The sequence below is a fragment of the Rhinolophus sinicus genome, linkage group LG13 (genome assembly GCF_036562045.2).
Source record: "Rhinolophus sinicus isolate RSC01 linkage group LG13, ASM3656204v1, whole genome shotgun sequence".
NCBI lineage: Eukaryota > Metazoa > Chordata > Mammalia > Chiroptera > Rhinolophidae > Rhinolophus > Rhinolophus sinicus.
The window spans coordinates 14,756,007-14,781,362 of NC_133762.1; the positions used below are offsets into that span (position 1 = coordinate 14,756,007).

Consider the following 25,356-nt stretch of genomic DNA (forward strand, 5'->3'; position numbering starts at 1 on the left):
CTTACTCTGGAAGGAAGTGCTTCGTATGTGTCTGTGCATTGGATTGCTCACGGCAGCCCTTAGCAGATTCTACGACTGCTGCTGTCACGTTCAGTCAGAAAATGCATGCCACTCCCAAAGTCACAGCTGGAAGCCGGGGTTCGGGATGTGATGCAGGCGTCTGTGCCCAAACCTTCCTCACTGACACTGCCCACTGCCCTCATCACAAAGCAACAGAATCGAAACAGCGTGTTACTGGACCAGAAACGACTGCTCAGTGGCATAGAACGAAGAGCCCAGAATTAGGAGAACAGAAGAAAGTGTGCTGTTTAAGAGCGTCTTCCCTTTCATAGACTAGGTGGATTTTCTCCAAAACGATTTTGGAATAACTGATAGTAATTAGGAGGAGCTGGTTTCCTACCCAGTTCCCCAGACCAAAATAAACCCCAAATCCATTGACTACGGAATGGAAAAAAGGGAAGCCAAAACATAATTGGGTGAATATTGGGTGAATATTTGTTATAAACCTGGGATCGGGAAAGCCTTTCTAAATATATCACAGAACGGTACAGGAAAAGATGGACAGATCTGATGATAAAAAAATCTGAACAAATTTATTTGTGAGAAAAAGATACCATAAACAGTTAAAAAGTAAATGATAGGGGCCGGCCCTATCTAACCGGTGGCTCAGGCGGTTAGAGCTCCATGCTCCTAACTCCGAAGGCTGCCGGTTCAATTCCCACATGGGCCAGTGGGCTCTCAACCACAAGGTTGCCAGTTCAACTCCTCAAGTCCCGCAGGGGATGGTGGGCTCTGCCCCCTGCAACTAAGGTTGAACACGGCACCTTGAGCTGAGCTGCCTCCTGGATGGCTCAGTTGGTTGGAGCGCATCCTCTCAACCACACGGTTGCTGGTTCGACTCCCGCAAGGGATGGTGGGCTGTGCCCCCTGCAACTAGCAACGGGCAACTGGACCTGGAGCTGAGCTGTGCCCTCCACAACTAAGACTGAAAGGACAACAACTTGAAGCTGAACAGCACCCTCCACAACTGAGATTGAAAGGACAACAACTTGACTTGGAAAAAAAGGCCTGGAAGTACACACTGTTCCCCAATAAAGTCCTGTTACCCTTCCCCAATAAAATCTTAAAAAAAAAAAAAAAAGTGAACGATAAACTGGAAAAAATATTTGCTGTATAATTTATATTGATTTTTAAATATTCAGGAAAAAAAAGAAACAAAATCTCGGGGGGGATGGGAAATTCCCATTTTTATGAATCAATCTTGCAACATCTTGACATTCTAGGCTCTTTCCAAGCGCGTTTCTCTCTCCTCATTCTGAGCGCCCAGACCCCTGGCCTGGAGAATCCTGCAAGTTCTGTCCTGGTAAATCCCAGGTAGCCGTGTTCGCCTCCTGCCTGCCCCCTAGCGGAACGAACGAGAAGGACAGTGCACTGGACCAAGTCGGGAAGTCCCCTGGGTTTTAACAAAGGGCGCTGAGATTCTGGGTAAGTCCTAGCAATTCTCTTAGTCACGTTGTTAGGGGTTGAGAGGGCCACCGGGAAGTTTCCTTTAATGTAAACATTTAAGATACGCTATAATTTTCTTAAACCCAGTCTAATATTTTTTGACGTGTTCCATATACTGGTAGCCTAAAACAAAAACAAAAACAAAAAAACAATTGGCTTGAACCCTGCGCAATAATCAGAGGCCCTAGCAATTTATATTAATCAGTCATCAAGTATTCAGATATTCATAGAACACCCACTGGGTGCAAACATGAACAAAACATAAATTATGCAAATTAGACATTTCAGTCATTTAAAAATAATTTCCTACCCATATGGGCCCTGTTGTTTTAAGTTTCAACCAAATGATATAACTTGTCATTGGCCGTCATGCTGTTTCACTTCCCTGTGAGCTGCAGCAGCCAGGAGTTGTTCAAAGGACAAGCATCCATCCATCCATCCATCCATCCATCCATCCGTCTGTCCATCCATCCATCCATCCATCCATCCATCCATCCATCATCCATCCATCCATCCATCCATCCATCCGTCTGTCCATCCATCCATCCATCCATCATCCATCCATCCATCCATCCGTCTGTCCATCCATCCATCCATCCATCCATCCATCATCCATCCATCCATCCATCCATCCATCTGTCCATCCATCCATCCATCCATCCATCCATCCATCCATCATCCATCCATCCATCCATCCATCCATCCATCATCCATCCATCCATCCATCCATCCATCCATCATCCATCCATCCATCCATCCATCATCCATCCATCCATCCATCCATCCGTCTGTCCATCCATCCATCCATCCATCCATCCGTCTGTCCATCCATCCATCCATCCATCCATCCATCCATCCATCCATCATCCATCCACCCATCCATCCACCCATCCATCCATCTATCTCTCATCCTCTCCATGAACACAGGACCCAGGCAATCTCTTCTTGGGCAGTGAGAGAAGGGGATTTGGTAAGAGATGATCTTGTCTTAACTCATGTTGAGGGCCTTGTCCTCACATCACCTGATGGTAGATTAGTGGCAACAAGGGGATTTGCTTTGGTGTCCCAGCTCCTGCTCCTGCACACTTTCCCGTCAACATCCAAAGTGTGTGTCACTCCTATCCTGCTCATGCAGGTTTATAGGTGCGATGCAGTGATGCTCAGCAGCTGGAATAGCTGAGGGACAGCAATGGAAACCCTCTGTACAGCGCCGTGAATTACTGTAATGGATGACTCCATGTCACACCGGTCTAAAGGGAATACTGGTGCTACTGGCTCATGAGAAGTAATTTCTGCTGTCAAATGAGGTGGAGAATGAATGTGCGTGTCCCTGAACTTCCCCTGTTCTTTCAACTTGGGTTCTGAGCTCAGCAAAACGATTTATGGGAAGCCACTGGAGACACTTCCACTTCTGTGGGAGGAAGGTTGAATTCATTTGTCAGAAAGGCAGACTGAGTGGGCTCTTCATTAAAAGTATAAACTCAACAGATAGGAATGCACAGCGACTCGTACCTGTCCGTAATCAGTGTGGCAGGCTCTATGCTGAAAGGTGAGAAATTTGGAACGTCCGTGCCATTCCTCGGACAGTTTCCACCACCAAGACAGGCCGAGTGACAGGTGGTGACAGTGAAAGGCATTGGGTAATTTGGGCTTTCCAGCCATTCATCCTTTTAGATCAGTGGTGTCAGACTCAGAGAAGAGTATAATACTTGATTGAGACAGGAAATGGAACATGAAATAGAAATGATTTGTGCCCCAGGAAGAGTGATTCATGGGCTGCTGTTTAGTATTTAATTTCCAGCAAGCTTGCCTAATCTCAGTTCTTGTGCCATCGGCTGAAATATTAAGTGTGATCTCATCACATTTATTCCTCCTCGTGATACTAAATAAAACTGAGAACTCAACAGCTCTCTAATACGCACTCAGAGCACAGGCTGCAGGTTAATAAACCTAATTTAAAGGAACTCAGACCGTGACATTTATGTTTTAACTGAATGAAGGGAGAACTTGGATGTATTGTCTCGAGTAAGTGCATCTCCTTTAAATAAGCCTGTATCGTTCACTCTAGCTGGTGGTATTAAAACGTATACCAGCTACAGCTTATACTTTCGTTTCTAATGCCGTGATCAATACCGTACAAACATAAGCCTCAGAGATTGTCCAGCTGGGAAGTCACAGGATCCCTAACTATCAGGAATTGAGATTTCATTTCATCTCTCCTTTGTTTCACAGACAGTCTGTTCAAACAAAAGCCAGAACACAGCAGGGATTGCAATGCGAACCCTGAAACAGTTTGAAGATTATAGAGCAATTCTAGAGGACTTTTCCTTCAGAAGCACGTAATTGGTTTCATTGGAAGCCATTAGTCTTCCTTCTGTAATACTCTCAAGCATGCAATTTATATCTTCACGCGAACAGAAGCAGCTCCTTGGAAGGCTCGAAGGACAGGAAGGCCATTGCAATCTACGGAGCCCAAGGAGATCATTAATTACCGTGCCGACCGTTCCCTGAGTCGGTTGAAAAGTCCTGGGCTAAACGATGAAATCGTCTGTGTTGTGAGCGTCCATGCCGTGTGCTGAGTGCAACGCTGGTCCTCAGGAGTCGCCTGTCCCCTGTTCCTGGCTGCCATCCTTCAGCACCTCCCTTTATGGTCTTTCTAGGGCCTCAGTCCTCAGGGCTTGCCCATATTTCCAGGATCTGGACGAATCTCTCCCTGGTTTGCATGTGGGCTCCAGTGTCTGGATCTGACACTGAGGCCCCCGAAGGCCTTCTCCCGAGAACTCCGTGAGCAGCCCAGGAGGGGAACATTTTTTGCTCCCTGCTCTGTTCCCAGGCGACTCTAGGCCGACACGGAGACCCAGCCGAGGCCGTCTCGTTCTCCCTTTCCCTGCAGTGCAGACATTACCAGCCTCACCGAGATGCCTGGTTGCCGTAGAGCCGCCCACTCATGGGTGGAAACACCTAAAACGTGGTGAGATGCCCGCCCCCAGGCAACCTCGGGCATTTTTTAGGGAATAAGGATGTCTGAGTAGTCACATGGATTCTTCCAGGAAGAGCTCAGCCCCAAAGAGGCTCTTTTTCATTCTTTACATCAGAAGAAGCCTCTTCCGTCACAGAGCAGATGAGAGCCCAGCAAGTCCGCGTCGGACTGAGTCACGAAGAGCAGGGTCGGCACAGGGAAGCTTGGGACCAAGCTTAAGGCACGTGCCGACGGAGAGCCTGAGAATGTTCTGGAACCGGCTCGGCTCTGGGATCGGCACATATCAGCATGAGGAGGCAGGAGCAGGTAACTCGGGTGGCTGAAGCCTAAGTCAGAAGAAGGAAGATGAAAGAGGCCGAAGGCCAGCGGCAAGGAGAACACAGCAGTTGCCTGAGCTTCTGCAGAGAGAAAGTTCCTGCCCAAGGAGACGGGCTGGGCATCTGCTGCTGACGAGCGAATCCACGTCCCCTGGTACTTACGTTGGGGAAGGAGGAATTTACGAAGGGAGGTTCACGGAGGGAGGAGGTTGGGTCCCCCTCGTCCCCCGGCCCATGGAGGGGGTGCTGGGCAGGGTCCACACCGGGTGTGTGTCTGCCGGACCGAGCTGGCCGCCGTGTCGGGCAGACGAGTGTCCTCACCAGCGAAGGGCCAGCAGTGTGGCTTTGGGTGTCGCTGCTAGAGTACGTGTCTGGGCTCCTGGCTCCAGCAACCTGGGACTCTTAGGTCCCGTGGGACGTGGAAGCCACCGATCCTGCTTCTAGCTACGTCATTGCCTCAGCAGTCACAGTAAGTCAGGGCAGCCGCCCAGAACGGCATATGGGGGCCCAGGTGAGGTGTGGGAGCTGGAGACCATGAGTGCCAGCCACAGGGCACAGCCACCCCTGCGCTCTGGGTGATCTTTTTCATGCAGGAAGGTGGACCCAGTACTGCCAGGAGTTGGGGTTTTGTCACAAGAAACCTGATCTCCAGACTTTAAAAGATCTCTGGTTTTGCATGGCGTTCAGTGACGCATCGTTTTAAACACCATGCGAGCCTAACGCGTCATCCATGAGCTGGATGCAGCCTGTGGCTGCCCGCGATGGCCTCTCCTGTCATTATAACTGCAATGTGCTTTTATTCAAAAAACAATTGCTTATTAGTTTTTGCAGTCTCATTCCCTCCCCCCTCCCCCCTGCAAACAGATAGTACTCTGTTCTTCTGGAATCCCGTGGGCTTGGGGTGGGAGGGAGGCAGCGTTGTCGAGGGCTGTGCTTGGTAGGATGCTTTTTCAAGTAAAACCTCTGCACAACTATAACACGGAAAGCTGGAAACGTGATAAATGGGTTCTTTCATTTCCTCAGTGAAAATAGATTTTTGCCCCCCCCCATTACATAAATAACACGTTTGTTGAAGGAAACATAGAACAATGTAAAATAGTAGAAAATAAGAAATGAGTGACCCTGAAATCAGACCCCCTGAGAATCACTGTCCCCTCTTCTGTCCCCGTCCTTTTGTAGCTCTCCTTACACACACACACACACACATACTCACACACGCACTCACACACACACTCACACGCACTCACACACACGCACTCACACACAAATAAGATTATACTGCGTTTGCTGAGGACACCATTTTAAATGCTCACTTAAATTCTCATTTTGTTTCTCCTGCCTCTCCTCTCGTGTCTCCCCTGGCTCTATCTCTACCCCCACCCCCAACATACTAGAACCTAATGGGTATTTTTCCATTTCTCTCTCCATTTATCTGTCTGTCTGTCTATGGTGTATTTATCTAATGTGTTATCTATTTACCTTATCTATCATCCATTTATTTAATCTATTATCTATTTATCTTATCTCATCTGTCTCCTTTCCTCCCTCCCTCCCTTCATCCCTCCCTCCCTCCTTTCCTCCTTCCCTCCCTCCCAACTGGTGCTCATGCTTCATCCCAGAACAGAAGGCACAGCCAGTACCGCTGGAGACAACCCCAGGCTGAGCCCTGCATGAGCGCTCCCCACTGCCTGCGGTGTCATGAGCTGCTGGAAAGCACTGCACAGCTCTGGGAGGGGGTGCCCTAAGAAACAGAGGTTAGTTTTTCATCAGTCTGGGAAGCAGAGTGTCTGAGGTACAACTGAGTGTATTGAAATAATGAACACGTGTTTATCCACAAACTCACACTTGCGTGTACGTATCGCTCATCCCTCCAGTCAGCACAGATTGACTGTGTAATGGCTACACGTCAGACCTTATGACAGATGCTCTGTCTGGGAGCAGAAGTGCCGAAGTTCCCAAGTGTATCAGTTATCTGCTGCTGTGTAACCAATAGCAACCAAATGTAGGCTTCTAACTATCCGTGTCATTGTCTCGTGACTTTGCAGGTTGGCGATTTGGGGTTCTCCTGGTCTGGGCTGTGCCCACCTGGACTCGCTCTGGTGTCTGCCATCGGCTACCGGGTCAGAGAGGACCAGCTGCTCAAAAATCAATGCAGCAGCCACAGGAGACCCTCCCTGTATATGGTGGCTCACTGTCCAGCAGTCTGGCCTGGGCTCCATCCCACGGGATCTCAGGGCTTGAAGAGGTTCAAGATGCAAGCCCACAGGGTAAGCCTGTTTCACGTCCCTACTTGTCACAGGTTTGCTACTGTCCCAGTGGCCAAAGCAGTGCTAAGGCCGTCCCCTGCCTCCGGGATGGAGGGAGAATCCCGCTCTGGAAGGAAGGTGCTGCAAAGTCACCAGAGGGACGTGTATACAGACAGAGGACGAATCTGTGGTCACTGTGGCCGACTGACATAACAAGAAAATGCAACCAAGTGGCTTCCAGGCTATAGCAAAACATTCCTTGAATACCATGGGGTACACAGCAGGTGGTGGGGATTCTGCCAGGGGCGGTCAGGGGAGGATTCAACCAGGAAGTGATGCTTGAACCACGTTTGGACGCAGGAGGGGGGTGAGGAGGTGGGAACTGTCCTGATACCTTCAGGTAACCCCACGTGCTCTTCTGGTCAGTTAATCCGCTTTTCCCATACTAGCTACTTAGTTCTTCTAACAACTGCGGTACTTACTCCTACTATCCCCATTTCACAGATGAGGAAACTGGGGCACAGAGAGGTTAAGTAACTGGGAACTCTTTGTGCCTGTCATCTCTAGGAACAAGGGGACATGATTTATAAATGGAGCAGGAGGAAGAAGAGAAAGTTGTCCCCACTCGGACTCAGTGGTTGGATCAGAGAAGTGACTATTTGGGATTCAGCCCCTGGGGACGTGGGATTGGAAGGCAGACGCCTCACCTCCCAGCCACCTAGCACACCCATGACCTTTACCACCTCTCATGTCCTCCCCCCTGCAGGTCCTGCACAGACCTGCTCTCCTGGCTGTGGGCAAAGAGGAGACTGGGAACAGCATGGGGCCTTCCCCTCGGCCAGCAACCCCCGGCCAGCGACCCCCGGCCAGCGACCCCCAGGACGAGGAGGTTTGCTAAGATCTGGGAGCCTGCGAGTGCCTCGTCCCTCTGTCTTCTTCAAGCCAGCTGTCTCGGGAGCAGCGGTGAGCTCATAGGTGAGGACTCACGTCTCCTCAAGGTCTAGGTCTTTTCCTTACTTAGCAAGGAGCTGAAACCTGCTGAGGGTTTGGAAGGCAGAAGCTCCAGCCAGCCTCTGGCAGACTCCCGAGTGTGCGTCTGTGGCGTGAAGCTTCAGGAGCCGATAGTAGAAGGAATACGTCTTCCATTCTGCCAGAGCCCCGAACCGCCTTTTGTGTTTCCCATAATTGCACTCACTCTATTCACTGCACAGCCATGGAAACCCAGAGCAAAGCCCTTTTTATGGAGTTCTAACTCAAAAGCTTAATCACATTTTGGCAGCTTTTCTCCCTGACACAGAAGCATAAACTCTCTTCTCGCCCTTTTGGCCCCGAGGTTTGGGTGGGAGGCATGTCTTTACATAACATCACAGCAGATGAAAAAAGGAGAAATCGTCCACTTGCCTCCCAACCGTTGGTTGGCTAGGCTTCCACTCTGTGCAAATGCCCGGGCTTCCCCCCGCCACCCCCCCCATGGCAGACATCTTCCACAGATCAATATCTTCCTCCGAATCTGGAAACCCTAAGGGCCTGCGGGCTGGAATTCCTGAACAGAATACGGAAAGGAACCCGTCCTGATTTCATTCGTTTCTTACAGTGCCAAGTCCTCCCACGTGTAGAACTGGAGAAGCTGGCAGCCCCGGGGAGACAGCGGACCTGCGGCCTCACAAAGCAGCAGCCAGCGAGCAGAGACCAAGAAGGTTCAGCTCAGGTCACAGCCAGCAGTCTGGCCCGAAGGACCCTGGGAGCAGGCAGTGCGGGAGGGGCCAGAGCAGGAATGGTGGCCGGTCAAGAAATCCATGAGAAAGGGTCGAGGACTGTAAGGAAGAGGACAGGGTTTGTAGGAAGGATACAGAAAGTCTGGCAGGCGGGGAGCCAGGCCGTGGTGTGCCAGCTCTGCTCACACTGGATGTGAGAGCCTATTGTTAAATCCTCAGCATCTCTGTGACCTTGCTGACGTCACCTGTCCAAGGTCATGGCAGCAAGGTCATGTAACACACCTGATAACAGGTCCGAGCTGCGATTCATAAGAGGCCCTTTCCAATCTTGCCTGTCACACATTGGCGGCCAGTGCGCAGACAAGGATATCATTTTGCATGAACTCTTCTATCGCTTTAAAAAAAAAAAGTGGATTTAATTTTGAAGAAGACGTCCCATCCACTCTTTTGTGTTTCTCAAAAAAAATGGGCTGCTCCTTTCATGAGAAAAGGCAGTGCTGCTGCTCTAAGAGTTGCTCAAACAAAACTGGAAGGCTCAGCATGGTCCTACTTGCCGCCTATTAATATTAATGCCTATTAGCACACACCACAGGAGAAGGCTGGGCCGAGGCCCCAGCTGCACGGAGAACAGGGAACCAGACTGAGCTGGGAAACCTGGCCTGGAGCCTGGCCCTGGATCTACACGCTGTGTGTCCTTGCAAGACTCATTTCACCTCCCTGAGCTCCCACGCAATGGAGAGAGTCTGAGCTTGTGGGATGATTGCTGAGAAGTAAAGCTGAAATGAACGCTCGCCCAGCTAGAGTAGGAAGGTCGGTGGCTCCCTCTTCCTGTGAGTTCAGGCAGCAGTTCCTTTTCACAGGCCCGTGTCTCATCCCACGCACGGTGATTATATTGTACCGACACTCTTCCCCTCCAGAGCAGGGAAGGCAACTGACTTGTTTTTCCTACCACGTCCCTCGGGATGATTGTCAGGGAATGAACGGATCAGCGTGGGTGAGCGATGTTGCAAGACTCAGAGCGCACACAGTGTGAGGTGTGGGCACGGACGGGGTGTGGTGCAGCCTGGCTCAGCCCCTCCCCGAACCCGGGACCACAGAGCCCGCTGGTCCCCCCAGAATTTGTGGTGTGTCCTGAACCAGGAGCTCGGCCATCTTGCATGGCAATCCCCGCTTCCTTCCAGTCTTCTGTTGCAGTGTCTCATTTTTAAATGCATTGTCTCCTTCCACGAACTGGACCCAGCCTCGTCACCACTCCCCAGCCTGGTGGCTCACAGCCGAGTAAGCGTTAGGTCATCCAGAGGGCTTGTTGAAACACTCCTGGTCCCCTAGGGCCTGAAAGCCCTCAGATGCTCAAACGCTTCTCTCTCCCACCTCTTTCTCCCTCCCTGCCTATTTCCTTTTTCTTAATTTTTAAAAATGTGTAATTACCGTCGGCACTCGTATTAGTTTTAGTTCTCCAGCGTAGTGATTAGACATTTATATAACTTACGAAGTGATCCTGCCTACTTCATTCTCGTCTTTCGTCCGTCCGTCTTTCTCTTCCTCTCCAGGCACAGGACAGAAAGTGGCTGCCCCACAGCATTGAAGTGGCGTCCCTAAACCCAAACAACTGGCCATGGAGCAGAGGTCATGAGGCAGCATGGCAGCTGCAGCGCCCTCTGCTGGCAAGGAGGCGTTCCCAGGGAACGTGCAACAGCGGGAAGGCGCCATAGCGTCAGGCTCTGGCTTGGGACAGACATGGCATCGCAGCCTTTGCCTTCAAGAAGCTCACTGTCCAGTGAGAGAAACGCCTCACGTTGCACCGCTGGTAAAGGAAATGGCAGAATATGACCAGGACTGGAAGAGCAGTGCAGGTAAGGTGCTGGGGGAGGGCGGAGGGAGGAGGCGTGACTTCAGGCTGGGAAGCGCGGGAAGATATGGAAAGCTGAGCCTTGAAGGACTGTGTCCACAGTGCAGGAATTGGAAGGAACCCTGGAGCCAAAGGGTGGCGGGACGTGTAAGAGAGAAGCAGGCAGCACCCATCGAATGAGACGCCAGGCGTTGACTGAGACCCGTGGCCCAGAGAGAAGCTGGGACAGCCTGTCGGCGCCTGCCTGCCGTGACGAGCCTGAGCTAGGCTGTGACCTGTGCAGAGCTCCCCAGCGCCCCTTCCTCTGGTGAGTGCAGCGCTCCCTCGCGTGTTAGCCCTGCACTGCCCGTCGTGTCCTCGTTCTGGCGAGAGAACGTCCTGCTAGCCATGTGCCAGGCGCTATGTGACCTGAACCAATCCCCGTGCTAGTGCAGTGAGCGAGGTGTCATTGTTCCCACGGTACGGTCGAGGGAACCGAGTCCTAGAGAGGCGAAGCAAATGGTCTAGGGCCACACGGTGAGCCAGCGGCAGATGCAGGATTGTGTGGTCCTAACCCCTGCCCTTGACCTCACTCGACGGCCATCCTCGTGTTCTGTCTCTCACCTGTCAGCTTCCAGGTTGTCACAGACGTGGCATCTGATGTGTCACGTTTTCTGCCTCCACCAAGAAAAGAACCTGTGACGGCAGAGCACCCACATTGGTTGAGAAGCAGCAGCTGGCGGTGGGAAATGCATGCAAATTCCTGGGGAAAGTCTGGTACAAGTTGTAAAACAAACTCAGCGTAGAAAACGCAGCATAGGGCTTCTGCCCAGTGGAAGCCTGTTGGGTCCTGAGCTCTTGAAACGGGCGTTGCCCCGTTTTCATTTACAGAACTTCTCACAGGAGCCTTCACGGCTTTTTGGTGAAGGCTGTTCAAAGCAAAGCAGCAGCTACATTCAGCACAGAAAGTCACTAAGACGCCTCAGGAGGAAAGTCTGTGAGCTTAAGGTTCTGACTCATTGAAATAGGAGGAAAAATGGAAGCATTCTGGTGTCAACAGTTCCAACCTCGTCAGTTAGAAACAGCAGAAAATGCGTCTGACAGCATTTGAGCTATCGTCTTTTTTTCCCCTTGTCTAATTATAAAGTATGGGGCCGAGTAGTTTGCGTTGATTTAGCCCATTTCCTATTGTCAAGTGCAACGTGGAAGCTTGATGTGATTATGTCAGTGTGCTAATTAAGTTTGAGGTCCTTTATTGTACGCTCTGCTCTCAGCCAAATAAGGCCTAGAAGTAGCACTAGAAGTATGTTTTCTCTGAATGTCTGGTGGGATGAAAACGCCCTATGAGAGCAGGAAATGTTATCTCTGGGGTGGAGGTGGCTTAGGCACAATTTAGTGTGAGTACGTGAACACATTTATAAGGGGCAAGCAGCAAATAAAAAGCGCTCGGGCTGTGCAGTGTGCCATCACCATTGGAGCTGAAACAGCGGTACCTGTGCTTCTATGTGGGTCACTGTGTTTTCGGGGGACCCTGCAAGGAGCGAGAGCAGAGGGTGTTAGGCTCGTGCTTCCCAGACCCACCATTAACCCAGATTCACCTCTTGTTCTGCTGTTTTTCCTGACTCAGTTAACGCAGACATTCTGGTTATCTTGCATGTTTGCATTACATCTGATTTTCATTTTGAAACTCCAGAAAGAGGCCTGAGGCCCAGGTTTTCTTGTCTGAAATAATGAGTATTTCTTAAAAGAGAAGGCAGCGCCCATTGTTTCAATCTGCACGCGGTCCCATGCGTAGAAGGAACCAGGAATATGGGTTCCCTCGTCCCAGGGTCATCTGGATGGGCTGAGAATGTCAGAACAACCTGTTCTCCAGACAGAGCCAGACGTCTGTGTGAGTGCTCTGCCTTCAGCAACTCTTACGGGGAACAAAGCTGATGTTATCAGGTCACAGTCAGCTATGCAAAGTGGGGCTCAGACTGGCTAGGAGCTGGGGTGTGCAGTCAGACACTCCGAGCGCCGACCTTGGCCCTGCCTCTTACTTGCTGTGTTAGGCAACTGCCCTGAGCCCCGCTTTGCTCCGCTGATCAACGGGAACAACCCTGCATCTCGCAGACACCACTGATGGTCAATCACAGCACGGACTACGTACCACAACAGAAGGAGACACACTGACAGGGAAACTGAGACACGGCACTTCCTTAATATTTAAATTTTATTCCATGGTAGCGGAAGACCTTTCAGACGCATTTAGACAGAGACTTTCTAAAAAACACGTATCACTCGTAGGCACACATTAGTTAATCTCCTCCTAACCCCTGGTCACTTGCAGAATCGCTGTCCACGCAGAGGGGTCAGTGTCCATGTTTTTGTGACAGTGTCATCCTCTGGGCCATTATACTGTGGAAAATGGAGTATTTCTTACATGAGTGTCACACTGTTGTCTCCAGGACATTCTGCTTTAAACAATTACCCCCAACTTTCACCCGAGCCCCGGGCTGGGCAGCCAGTGTCCTGACTTCAGTTCCCTGCTCCTCTGATCACAGCGTTGGAAGTGACCACACCGATTCAGCAAACAGCTTCTCTCTGTGGCACTGGGAGAAGGTGGCTGGGGACACTCCTGATTAGAAATGCTCCCAGTCCCCGAGAAAGAGAAAAAAGTAAGGGTTTCAAAGACACTATACAGGAACAGTGTCTGGGACATGTCACAGTTAGTGAGGACGCTGATGTCCGGTGGGTGCCGTTCCACGTGACCAAATTCTCATGAGCCGTATAACCAAAGTGCCAGGGATGGTCCGGGGACAAAAGCAGAGTAGTTCTCACGGTAGAATACAAGCCCAGTAGGACTTGATAAACAAACATTCTGTTTAAATTACAACTGTAGACACTCAGGTGATGAAATCAAGACACAGGAGGATTTGTGTTTCATCCTTAGCGTTTCCTTGCTTATATTTCCTCAGTGATGCGAGGTATTGTCATTTAACAGAGACGTGAGAATGAGACCCAGTCCTTCCCGCGCTGTCGTGCCACGTTCTTCTGCTGATTTTTCTCTGTCACAGGAATTGGACTTAGAGAAACCCATGTGTAGGGAAAGATATGCCATGAGGCTCATCCCTGTCTTGTGAAGAGCACAGGTACGTGGGGGGGGCACATTCTGCCAGGTCAGGAGGGGGATGTATGTTCCCGCTCGAGTTGTCTGGGAAAGCTGGAGATCCCAAACTGGGCATTGTCTAAGGGAGGGGGGATCCCCTCTTTCTGGGAGCTGGAAGAAATTGGGGCTCTGGACGTTGAGGAGGCGAGACGGCCAGAGCAGGTGGGTGTGAGGGCTGCACGTGGAGCCCAGCCAGGCGAGTGGTGCCCACATGCCCTTGTGTTTTGCTGGGTTCGGTCTGCCTTGGTTTTCAGTTGATAGTTAGCTTTTAGTGCTTGTGGCAGATAAATTAGCGGCACAGGGAATGGCCAGTTTCTGGAGCAGTCAGTACCTGGGCCAGTAGCTGGAGACACTTGTGGGGTCTGGCCCCATTGACAGGTGACAAGGAGGATCAGGAAGTGGCCTTTGTGAAGGAGGGAGCAGGGACCTGCCGGAAAGCTGACCAGGACTCAGCCCTGGTGTGGACAGCCGTGCCTGGCGGAGAGGACATCTAGCAGGGTCGCTGGCAGACACAAGTCTGGACTAGACGCTGTAGGAAGGTGATCACCTGGGCTGACAAGAGGCAACCAAGACAAATTTGTGGGAAATTCAAATCCCTTGAGGACCCGCAGAGGTGCCTGAGTTACCGTAGGCAGAAAGAAGAGGGCCACGGGAGAGAGCGGGGAAGAGAGGAAAGAGGAAGGGGAGACAAAGGAAGAAGGAGCTGAGCTCATCCTTGAAAAGGTGCAGCTACCAGACCGGCCAGAATAGATTTTGGTGACTGAGAACAGGCCCGGACACCCTGTGGCCCCTGGAGGTGAGTTTTAGCTGTGATTGTAATGGATTCTAACATCCTTAGCATTGCGGGCAGGGAAAAATCTCCACCCACCCGCGTCGCCAGGACAGTTCCGACTAGAGCCAAATAAGGACAAAAATACCTTCTGCAACCAGAAGGAGTGGTCAGTGGTCAGCGAGGACCAGCCTAGCAGTGCCCATAACACCACCCCTAACCTCTGAATATTTCGCGCCGTCTGTTTAGAAGTCACAAGCCTCTTTGTTCTTGGGTGTAGCTGCTCTTCCTCTGGCTGCCCCCTCCCGCCACTCTGGGAGTGTGCTGCCTTCTTTTCCTAAACCCACTGCCTGCCTGGCATAGTCCGTGTGTCCTTGAATTCTTTCCTGCAAGGAGACCAAGCACCCGCTTTCCGGTACCACCCGGGGGTGGGACATCCTGGGAAAAGCCAGGGTCCCTGCTAATAGGGGAAGGTGGGTATTTACGCTGTGCTTTGAGACACAACAGTGGGGTCATGGAGATTGCTTCCCCTTCTCTCCAATCTGTCATGCCCCACCCCACCCAGGACGCTAAAGGGGTACACCCCTTCTGTCTGCAGCCCTAATTTCCTAAAAGATAAGCAGGGAAAACCGGAAAGTTCCTCAGGTTTACCTCTAAATTACGGACCACATGATTTTGACAGTTCGCCTCCAAAGTTCTGTGAGTGTGTTTAAAATAGGTAGATATTCAAAAGACCAAAATCTAACCCATCAATGAGTTAGGTTGCGTGTTCTCAAACTAAATGTTCTTAAACAGAAACACGCTGGATTCCCCTCTAGGCGTGTGACCCCCTGGAAGGGAAGTCATTGCCACCTGCCCTTTATTTGTGGTAATTTGCATGCTAATGGTTGAGCAGTCTCAGGCCAGTTGGTTGGATAATGAACTTGGTCTAGCCTCCCTGTATCAGAGTAACCAGTGTGGGCCCCAGCGGCATGTTGAATATCACTTGGAGAGAGAGAGTAATCATTAACCGACCCCATGAATTCACTTGGCATTTTTAAGCAAAAACCACTTCTTTATACGTTGCATAAGAAGAGCCCAAATGCACAGCATGAGGTGCTGAGACATCTGGAGAATGTTAATATGCTGGGGGAAAAAAAAAAGAACAACAAACTTGTCGTTTGTGAGCGTGGCTTCCAAAATGGATTAATACAAACAGGAAAGTGGTTATCTACTAAACTCTGAGTGAGTGCACACATGTGGCATTTCTTCACAAAGTGGCTGAGTCACAGATGCCCGGGCCTGTGAAGCGATGTTCAAGTGCGAACGGAAGTGAGGAGTTGTTACAGTTGCTATGTTCTCCCGCTTGGAGGAAAGGAGGGCTTGCGTTGTGCACGGTGCCCAGTGAGCGCAGTAGGAAGCCTGTTTTTCATACTCGTCTCTGTCCTCCAGATGGTGGCTACGGGGTCACGCAGGACCTGCAAGGGGAGAAGGGAGCCCTGGGCCCCCCCCAGCTCCACTCTGGGGGGCCCCACGTGGCTGGTGAATGTCAAGGTGTCTTCAGGAGACCTTACACTGGGGGCTGAGATCTGGGGTCCCGTTTTGAGCCTTTGTTCATTCAGTCCTACTTTCTGAGGCCTCCTGTCTCCCCCCCCCCCGCCTGCGTCCATCTGTCCAGACTCCAGCAGTACTTTCTGTCCCCTACCCTGTGGGAATGTGAGGACCCAACCGCTACATGGAGGCCGTGTGGAGACAGGACACCGGTCAGGTCTGGCTCCGGGCACATGCCTCATTCCTGCGGGATCCCCTGTGTGGCTGCCACGTGGGGAACCTCTGCTTTTGGCTTCACCGCCAGCTGGTTTGAAATGCCTTCCCTGGGCAGTCAGATCCCTGGGTCGGACTGCCTGTCACCGCCCCCCGTCCTCTCCCCCCCACCACCAGCATTTTAACTCTCAAGTGGATGGAGCACACATATTGCCACATTCAATTTAATCTTCACTGTAACCCAGCTAGCATCACCCCCATTTTTCAGGTGGGGAAAGTGAGACTTAAGACGTATAACACAGTTCTGTGGGCAACAGAGTAAATGAGTGACAGCAGACAGGCCACGCTTTCTGCTTCAAAGGCCAGTGCATAGGCCTTTTTGTATAGAACTAAGATTGCATCACCCTCTGATATAAATCAGTGGTTCTGAGAGTAAGCGAGAGACCTACTGGATAAAGGGGGGCTGCCTAGACAGAGATGGGGGGGCACAGCTGTCACCTGTGTGGAATTAAAGACCAAGAGGTGGCGTTGGGGATAACGGAGACCTACGTGCCTTTTTCTCCAGCGAAGAGAAAGAGGTGAGGAAGGATGGAGGTGAGGAAGTGTTGAGAGGAGACATATAGTCTGTGGCAGAGAAAAAAACTGTGGTTATGTCTGCCCATTATCCCCTCCCCCCCCCCCCCCACTCACACCCCCTCTATGTCTAAGGAAGGGTGTGCTTCCCTTTCTGGCTCTTGCTATCTTAAAGTTAAGAGAAGATAGAAATTCCTCTAATGATTACAAATTATGCAATGGGAGTTGAGGTGACTGCTTTCTCCCACCCACTGTCAGCCCTGTGGCCTGCAACCCCACTCATTTGTGGGAGCACCGGGCCCAGAATCACGTGCTGTGGGCCCAGTGGGTCTGTGCTAATTTTTTTTGAAAATGCAAATCTCAGCTTCAAATTCAATAGCTTCCTTTGGAATATAAAAGAGTTCTAGGTTGTTTAAAGGTTGAGTGGAATTCCTGAGCCTGTTAACTGGTCACAGTCTGCTAGCTCTCATAATTAGCAGGGACCCACGGTATTGTGTAAACTGCTCAGTATTCTACAATGGCTAACTGGCCCATTTCAGGCTGTTTACCTAAGAGTGCGGCTTTCAGCCACAATCCATGCTTCTCAGTATTTACCTATTTAACACTGAGAGATAAGAGAGAGAGAGTGAGGGCCCCCATCACCCCCTCCTCCATTTTTTTGCTCCCTCCACCCCCACCCCGGCCACATAGTCCCAGCTTTGTGGGTGACCCCGTTCTGAGTCTTGGCTATTGAGCTGCATGACCTTGGGAAAGTCACCTCTCTACCCTGAGCCTCCGTCCCCTTATCTGCAAACTCTGGGGGCTGAACTGAATGATGTCAAAGGTCCTTTCCACTTCTGAGGTGCAGTGATTGGAGGAGAAGATGAAATATCTCCTCTGTTAAAATTCAGAGGTGTTTATTATCACCTACCAAAAACCACAGCACCACAGACTCCAAGCAGACTTTGAGAAGGGTCCCGTCCCAACTTCGCGCAGCTGTCCACCTGCCACCTGCCTTTTACTGCAATGGACAAACGCAACAAGCAAAGGATGGATGATACTGGCAGAGTAACATTTAGGAAAATGGGCAGGAGGCCACAGCACAGTAAGAAAGGAAAGCTTATCCACAAATCTGTGTGGTTAAATATGTGTGTGTGCACGTTTGCGTAATGGCCATATTCACCACAATTTTATTCACGGAGGATATTCGAAATATAGCAGGGGTGCCAAAAAAGTGTCTACAAGAGGACACTTGGGTCAGCGTTGCTCCAGCGGTAGTTCGCCGTGATCAGAAGTGTCTGGACGCTGACGGGAACCACTTTGAGCACCTCTTGTCATTGTGGAAGTCAAATGTGACTTGTATTCATCTTTTGTTATCGGTATATATTGAGTATTACAATTTGAATACAGTTTTCCTTTCTTAAAATGTGCATACATGTTTTTGGCACCCTCTGTGTTTGTTAGGAGACAGTACCCACATGAGCCCCGTGTGATGGCTGATACGGAAATGCCAAGGAGCGGTGTTTACTTCTGAGTTGGAGCGTAGGAAGGGCTTGGCGGCAGCAGGGGTGCGAGCAGCGATGTCCGGGAGCTGTTTGTAGACTGGACCCCAGAGGCAGAACTGCTGTGGGGAGCAGGGATGAAAAGGGAGCCGTTCTGAGCAGCAGGAGTATCTCGGGTGGGTTTTTACCTTGTTTATTGTGGAGTGAGTTGAGCCTCCTCTTGCATTTACCTAAGACAAGTTCAGTCCGATCTGTTGTGTATTAATCAAGTTCACAGGGGTATTGGAGTGTGGTGCCTTCTAGGGTATGTGGAAGAGGGGCCGAGTTCTCGTTTGGCTTGATGTTGGGGAAACCAGGGCGTCTCCTTGATACAAGGGTGGGGGTCCCAGCTGGTACCCCAGTTGATCTCAGGACACCTTTCATTACCTCTGTGGGCCCTGCCTCTCTCGATGCCGGTTGCACTCTTCAGTGGTCACACAAATGTCTCCTCTTTCCCCCTCTCCACATCTTGCTCACTTCTTCAAAGGCTGTTTCCATTTTCTCTCATCACTCCACCCTCTCTGCTCTGATTCATTCAGCAATGACAACAACGCCCCAAGGCAGCTGTGGCTTCTTGAGTGCAAACCTCATTTCACTCCTGTCTTCCCTACCCCAGACCAGAAGCCGGGGGCAGGCCCAGCCCTGTGATGTCTTTCCTTGGTCTGCCCAACACCTAGCTTTGTGCGGGGCACACAGCAGACCGTGTGTCTAATCGATAAACAAATGAATATCGTTAAGCGCCTATTAGTCAGATCAATAATGACAAATGCTCCCTGAAGACAGTGGTGATCTGAAAACACATCCCCTGCTTTGTTCCTGAACCCCCCAAAACGGTTCTTTGGAAGGATGCAGGGCAGTGAGATGTTTTTGCAGAAACGCCCACATTAGGGGCCATCTCTTCTGTGCTCCCACCCGGGTGCACTTGCTGCTGCTTCCGGGGAAGCTTTATGGGGCCCCCACTGTGGTGACGTGTTCTCCCCCACAGCCACCCTCTCTCAGGATTCCCAGTGTCTGGCAGAAAAACAGCCCCTCCGAGCTCCCTGCAGCCCGACTTCCCCAGGATATGTCCATAAAAATCACTTTAAATATCTTCTAAATTCTCAATTTGGTTGTGGACATAAGGCAGTTGCAATAAGCCGTGACAGTCCCCACGGCACTGAAGAAGCCGAGCTGAGTGCTTTCCTCCAGTCCACTCCTCTGCCGCTGTGGGGTGTCCCCAGCGCACCCGGGGCTGCCCGGGCCTCGGGGAATCCCTGGCCCGGGGCTCGCCCTCCATCCCCGCCGTCCCCGCGGGAGCCGCGCCCGGAGCCCAGTGGGCAGCCCGGCGCCTTTGTGCGGCCGCTCGCTCCGTGTGCATCCCGACGGGCTGCGCCCCACGCCCCACGCCCCACGCCCCGCCCCGGCCGCGCGCTGGGGAAGCGCCCGCGTGCGTCCCGACCCCCGGGCGTGGGCGTGGGGCGAGCCGCCCGGCGCGTGCGCGAGGCCGCCGGGTCCCGCGCGCGGCACCTGCGCCTCCCTGCTCCCGGCGCCCCGCAGCCCGGCCCCAGCGTGGGGGGCCCGCCGCCCGCGGCTCCAAGTCTCGCGGTGCTACGGCCCGGCGGGCGCCCCCCGGCGCGCGACAAAGGCGGCACAGGCGCGGCGACGGCGCGGGGCCGCGGAGCTGCCGGCCTTTGTGTGGCGCGCCGGCCGCGCCCGCCGGGCCGCTCCGCGCAGGGCCTCCGCCGCTGCTCCCGCGACATGGCCACCCCGGCGGCCGTCAACCCTCCCGGTGAGTAGCGGCCGGGGCTGCGCGGAGCCCGGGAGACGCGCGGGTGGGGCGGCCGGGCGGCTGTCACCGCAGCCCCGGCGCCGGCATCTCCATCCCCCCCCGGCCCGGCCCCGGCGGCAGACCTGACCCCGCGTCCCCAGAGCCCTGCGGCCGGCCCGGGACCCCCTCCAGCCCCGAAAATGCCACCGTGGCTGCCCACCCGGCGCTGTTCTCCTCGGGCCCGGCCTGTGGCCTCGCGGCGCCGGCGGAGGGAAAGTTTGGAGCCGGAACCCAACGGGCGGCCCCGTGCTCCCTCCCCGCCCCGCGCGTCCTCGGCCCCCGCGTGACCGCTCTGTGTGCCCGGCTCTTCCTGCGCGTCCACCCAGCGCGCAGCGTCCCCCGCCGGCCGGCCGGGGCTGCCTGTCCCGGGGCCACAGGTCTGTGACAGCTGCTCACTCGGGAAGAGGTCGTGATCAGGTGGCAGGGCTCACCTGCGTGGGAACTGCCCCCGGGAATCCCGTGTTAGCTGGGGACGTGCCCCCTGTGAGGAGAGGGCCTGAAGGGGACGGGAGTGGGAGGGGTCACCTAGGCTGACGGCGCGAAGTTCGGGGTGTTGCAGTGACTGCTGTGGGCGTGGCGGGTGCGGGGTGCCTGCGGAGGACACAGGGACACTCAGGGCAGCGTCAGGGAATTCGGGGGCGGGGGTTGTCCAGGAGGCAGGTGAACACCCACCGTTTGTAGAAAATGAAAAACGTGCCGTCACAGAGTTAGGCGTGAAAAGCCCCTTCTGTCCAAAGTGGTCAGGGAGGGCTTTGGGACACTGGACGTGTTAGGACTGGACTTGGAAGAGCTGGAAGGGATGGCGCAAGCGCGCGTGGACCTGCTCTGAGCACGCGCGGACGTCCGTGACGAGCCGGGGCAGTGGGAGATGAGAGGGAGCCGCCGGTTTCCCGTGGAGCCGTGTGCCCGAGGCCGGGCGTGAGAGGGCTTTGAAGCACAGGCTCCCTGCACGTGGAAAGGACCCTCAGTGGGAGTAAACAAGGAAGTCACATGGTCGCCGTCCTCGGAGAGGAATTTGTCAGCCATGTCTAGTAACGTGGCCAGGAGGGAGCAAGAACGGAGGCAGGGAGGCCTGGCTGAAATGGGTCAGGTGCTGGGAGGTGAGACTTCGTGGGCCTGGCTTGGAACAGAGAGAAAAGGACAGCACCAGGGGCAATGCAAGAGCTCAGGCGGGCACTGCTTAGATTTGGGGTACCGGTTCAGGGGGTCGCCAAGGAGACAGGAGGTGCGGTGTCCATGGAGACAGGTGAGTATCCATGGAGACAGGAGGTGCGGTGTCCATGGAGACAGGTGAGTATCCATGGAGACAGGAGGTGCGTTATCCATGGAGACAGGTGAGTGTCCATGGAGACAGGAGGTGAGGTGGCCATGGAGACAGGAGGTGCGGTGTCCATGGAGACAGGTGAGTATCCATGGAGACAGGAGGTGCGGTATCCATGGAGACAGGAGGTGAGTGTCCGTGGAGACAGGAAGTGAAGTGGCCATGGAGACAGGTGAGTATCCATGGAGACAGGAGGTGTGGTATCCATGGAGACAGGAGGTGAAGTGTCTGTGGAGACAGGAGGTGAAGTGTCCGTGGAGACAGGAGGTGAGTGGTTTCAAGGAAGGAGCATCCATAACAGAAACAGGGAGTCTTGCAAGAACAGATTTGGGGTTCCCTGTCCAGAACACTGAATGGGAGCCTGGCTGGTTTGAAAACACAGCCGTGTTGGTTGGCTTGTGACTGAAGCCTACAGTTTCAACTTGTTCAGTTGCTTAAAAATCAATAACAAGTTGATAGATTTAAATGCTGTGACATTAGAAAAAGTAAAGGAAGTGAAATGAAGACATTTTAATTCAATATAGGTTTATAATGAAAATAGGGATAAAACCAGAGAGGCGATTTACGTGATACATATACACATATACACCGTTCTATCACTGGTGGAAACTGTTTTGTCCGTTCTGGCGTCCCGTGAGCTGTGGGCTAAATCCAGGGCAGCGGCCAGCTTGGTGCCACTGAGCTCGTGAAGGCCCACGCCTGGGCCTGGGCGGCTCACCCGGTCCATGCAGGAGGGTCTTTCACATTATTTGTAAACACCTGGCCGGTGACAGACAGAGATGCCCGTGTTTTCTCTCTGTTGGCAGAGGTCCCACAGGTCCTGAGCTTGGTGAGAACAGCTCAAGTAAAATTCCTTGAGGTGACCACGCTTTCTCTTGTCCGTCGTCTTTTCTTTGACCGGTCCCCTGTGCTAACTCTCCAGTCTGGGGGGGATGCTGTTCTTGCCCAGGTGAACCACTGGCTGCTTTGGGAGAAAAGGTGGAGTCTCAAGGGTTACCCCTAAAGGTTTGAGTCCAAGAGAGACTTCATTCAGCTGCCATCAGGGCAGCCGAGGTTGTCACCAGACCCCCACGTGATGCTTGTGTGGACACCTCCTAGTCCCCCTGCCTTCCCCTCCCTGCAGGTGTTGTTTCCTTGCAAAGATCAAGAGCTTGGTAAACATGGGCAAACGGACTGGGAGGCACTGAGATTTGTTTCTGCAGCACCTGTGCCCAGGGTACAAAGGCCTGTCACTGCCACCCCGCCTCACCCCCACCCACTAGTTTCTTTTCCCAGCTGACCACTGCACACCAGCTGGCCTGCGTGTACTTCACTTCTCTCTGGTATGTAGTGGGGGCACGCTGGGTCCAGGTGCCCACCCACGAGGTTAGAATCGTCACTGCTGTGTTGTTCAGGTGACGCGTGCCAGGTCCACACCTCTAACCGCTCCTTCTAGGTCCCCTGTGTGGGTTTTAGGTTAGGATTCTGCCAGTTACCCTGGCGGGAGGGAAGGGTCTTTGGAGAAAGAAGGGCCCGGCTCCCAGATTCCTCCTCATGGCACGTGCTGGGGGTTCCTGGGTCTGAACCCCATCTTCTGTGGCCTCTGACACTTCCCTACTTGTAGGTATGTTGGTCGCTGAGACTGTTGTGGTGGCAGATTTTCTCCGGCTGGGGACCCCCTCTGTCCTCTAGAGAATGAAGTCCTAGCATCTTCTGTTCCATGTATATGTATTATGATTTTACCTCCTTTTTGGGTGAAATGGAAGCATTTCCGATTTATATGAAAGAGCGAAGGTTTGAACTGGTTTCGTACATCCAACGGTAACTGCAGCTGAAATGGCAAATGTCCGAGGGGACTCGTTCCAGTGCCATGTCCCACATCAGGGTTTCGTAAGGGAAGCGTGGGGGAGCGTTAGGCGTTATGCATTGTCTGGGCCTCCTCAGGAAGCAGTGTTTGCAGAGTCATTACTAAGGCTTGCGTAGTTGAAAGGCATTCAGAGGTGTTGTAAGAGATTTGGGACCACCTTTTTCTGAAATCAGTTGTTAGACTGTTTTTCCTCCAGGTGTCTGGTCTCTGGCGTTTGAGTTTGGAATTGCTTGTGTAGTAGAGGAAAGCGTTCTGGGCAGATTGCGTTAGACAGAGGGACACGTGGGTCGTATTGAGCTGAGGTACCAAGTGCTGTGCACGGGACCATGAAAAGATGTCCCCAGGGAAATCTGCGTCTTAATGGGAGGTGTCCACGGGCTGACTTTGTAACACAGGGTGGCATGAAATGAACGTTGACCAGGTGTGCTGAAATCATGGTGGGGACCCAGAGGAAGCCTGGTGGGGAGCTGGCTTCGGAGACCGGGCCTTTGGAAGAGAGAGAGGTTGGCGTATGGAGAATTTAGGGAGAGTCGCGTGAAGCTGGAGTTGTCTGGGCAGACGTGGGACGTGTGGGGAACCATCAGAGGTTGTCTGCTCAGTGCACCTGGGGACCGAGGTGGGCGCCCAGGAACGTCGGGAGGGTTTGGAGCTGGGAGGCATGTGTGCAGCCTTTGGCCTGGTGTGCAGGCAGGACGCCCACACGAGCCCACGCACAAGTCCAGGCTCCTCACATACGTGCTTTGTAGAATCCACGAGCCCATCCGTTACACAACATGTCAGTATTTTATGTGCTTCCAGGAAAGAAACGGCTGTCAGTTCAACTCTGCCATGCGATCAGGTGTGAAACACGCCTCCATTTCAGTGACGTTTTAGAAACACATTTAGCATCAGTAAAATACTGCGTATTAAGGAAAAACTCAACTGTGCTGCCTAACCACCTGTATCTGAAACATATGGTCTCCTTTTCAATAAAAAACTATATAAAATTTCCCTTTAGGCGTGGCTGGGGGGCCCAGTGATGAACCAACAGCCTTTTGACTTCTTCCAAAGGAAAGGAGTGGTAGCTGAGAAAGAGGTTTATTTATCCTCAGCCAGTATTTATTGAGCAGATACTATGTGCCACATACTGAGCTGGGTTCTGGGGGCACCGCAGTGAGCAAAGTACATACCTGGCATGGTGCTGCCACAGCCTGGTGGGCAGAGAGTCCTAAAGAATCACACCAACATGTCAGTTATGAAATGCGTTGAAGCTGTGAAGACGGGAGGGAAACATGCGAGGAAGGGCTTTCCACACGTAGGGAAGGGCCTCCGTGCGGCCCTGAGGTCGGGATGAGCCGGGCGGTTCGAGGAACCAGAAAAGGCCTGAGTGGCTGGAGTCGTGAGCAGGGGCGAGGGTACTATGGGGAGCTGGGGGCGTGGGCAGCGCCGGCTCGTGGAAGAGGCCACGGAGCTGGGGTTGGGGGTGCAGAGTTTGTTCCAGGAGCCACAGGAAGCTCAGGGAGGGTCTTGAGCAGTGAAGAGACGGGACCCGACGTGCACCGAATGACGGTCTCTCTGAGCGCACTGGGAGGAGGCAAGACCCCAGCGGGAAGCAGTGGACGTGGGCCGGTGGCAGTGGGCGTGGAGAGAAGCAGATGGAGTGGAGATGTGTTCGGGGCGGGGACGCCATGCTGAACGAGTCCAGGCCACCGGGTACGGCCTTGCCGTCCCTGCCGTTGGTCAGGGCACCCCCTCAGACCTGTGCAGTGACTCTTGTTTTGGGGCAGAACCGTCAGGACACAGTAAGGGGTCGGGAGAGGGTGCCGAGGGAGAAGGGAGCAGCGAGGATGGTCCCAGCTTCTGTGGTTGGACGTGATGGGGAGGCAGTGAGGGAGGCAGTGGCCGGGTGCTGGACGCTCCAGCATCACAGCTGAGCCGTGGAGCTGGGGCTGAGAGGGAGGCCGAGGGCCACGCGGGCCCCAGGGGTCTGGGCTGGGAAGTGCGTGCACAGGATGCTGCCAGCCTTCGGCCAGGCCCCCAGGTGCCCTCCTTGGGGAC

At 53.1% G+C, this 25,356-nt stretch overlaps 1 protein-coding gene and 1 long non-coding RNA gene across 6 annotated transcripts in view; both read left to right on the top strand.

Moving 5' to 3' along the window:
- Window positions 1-6,632: 6,632 nt before the first annotated feature.
- Window positions 6,633-8,912, top strand: LOC141568239 (uncharacterized). The gene is made up of 3 exons (XR_012491322.1): window positions 6,633-7,070; window positions 7,816-8,024; window positions 8,644-8,912. It is a non-coding gene; the product is annotated as an uncharacterized LOC141568239 (long non-coding RNA).
- A 1,579-nt stretch (window positions 8,913-10,491) lies between these two features.
- ARNT2 (aryl hydrocarbon receptor nuclear translocator 2) overlaps window positions 10,492-25,356 on the top strand; it is a 102,097-nt gene continuing 87,232 nt past the window's right edge. The window contains exons 1-2 of one of the 5 annotated variants that reach the window (XM_074317796.1): window positions 10,492-10,617; window positions 10,716-10,920. Coding sequence is in view for 3 of the 5 variants with exons in the window: in XM_074317792.1 (XP_074173893.1) it covers window positions 20,083-20,113 (31 nt within the window). In the remaining 2 variants the exon portion in view is untranslated. Of the gene's footprint in view, window positions 10,618-10,715; window positions 10,921-19,258; window positions 20,114-25,356 lie in introns of those variants that run through there. The other 4 variants (XM_074317798.1, XM_074317792.1, XM_074317790.1 and 1 more) reach the window with 4 other exon arrangements.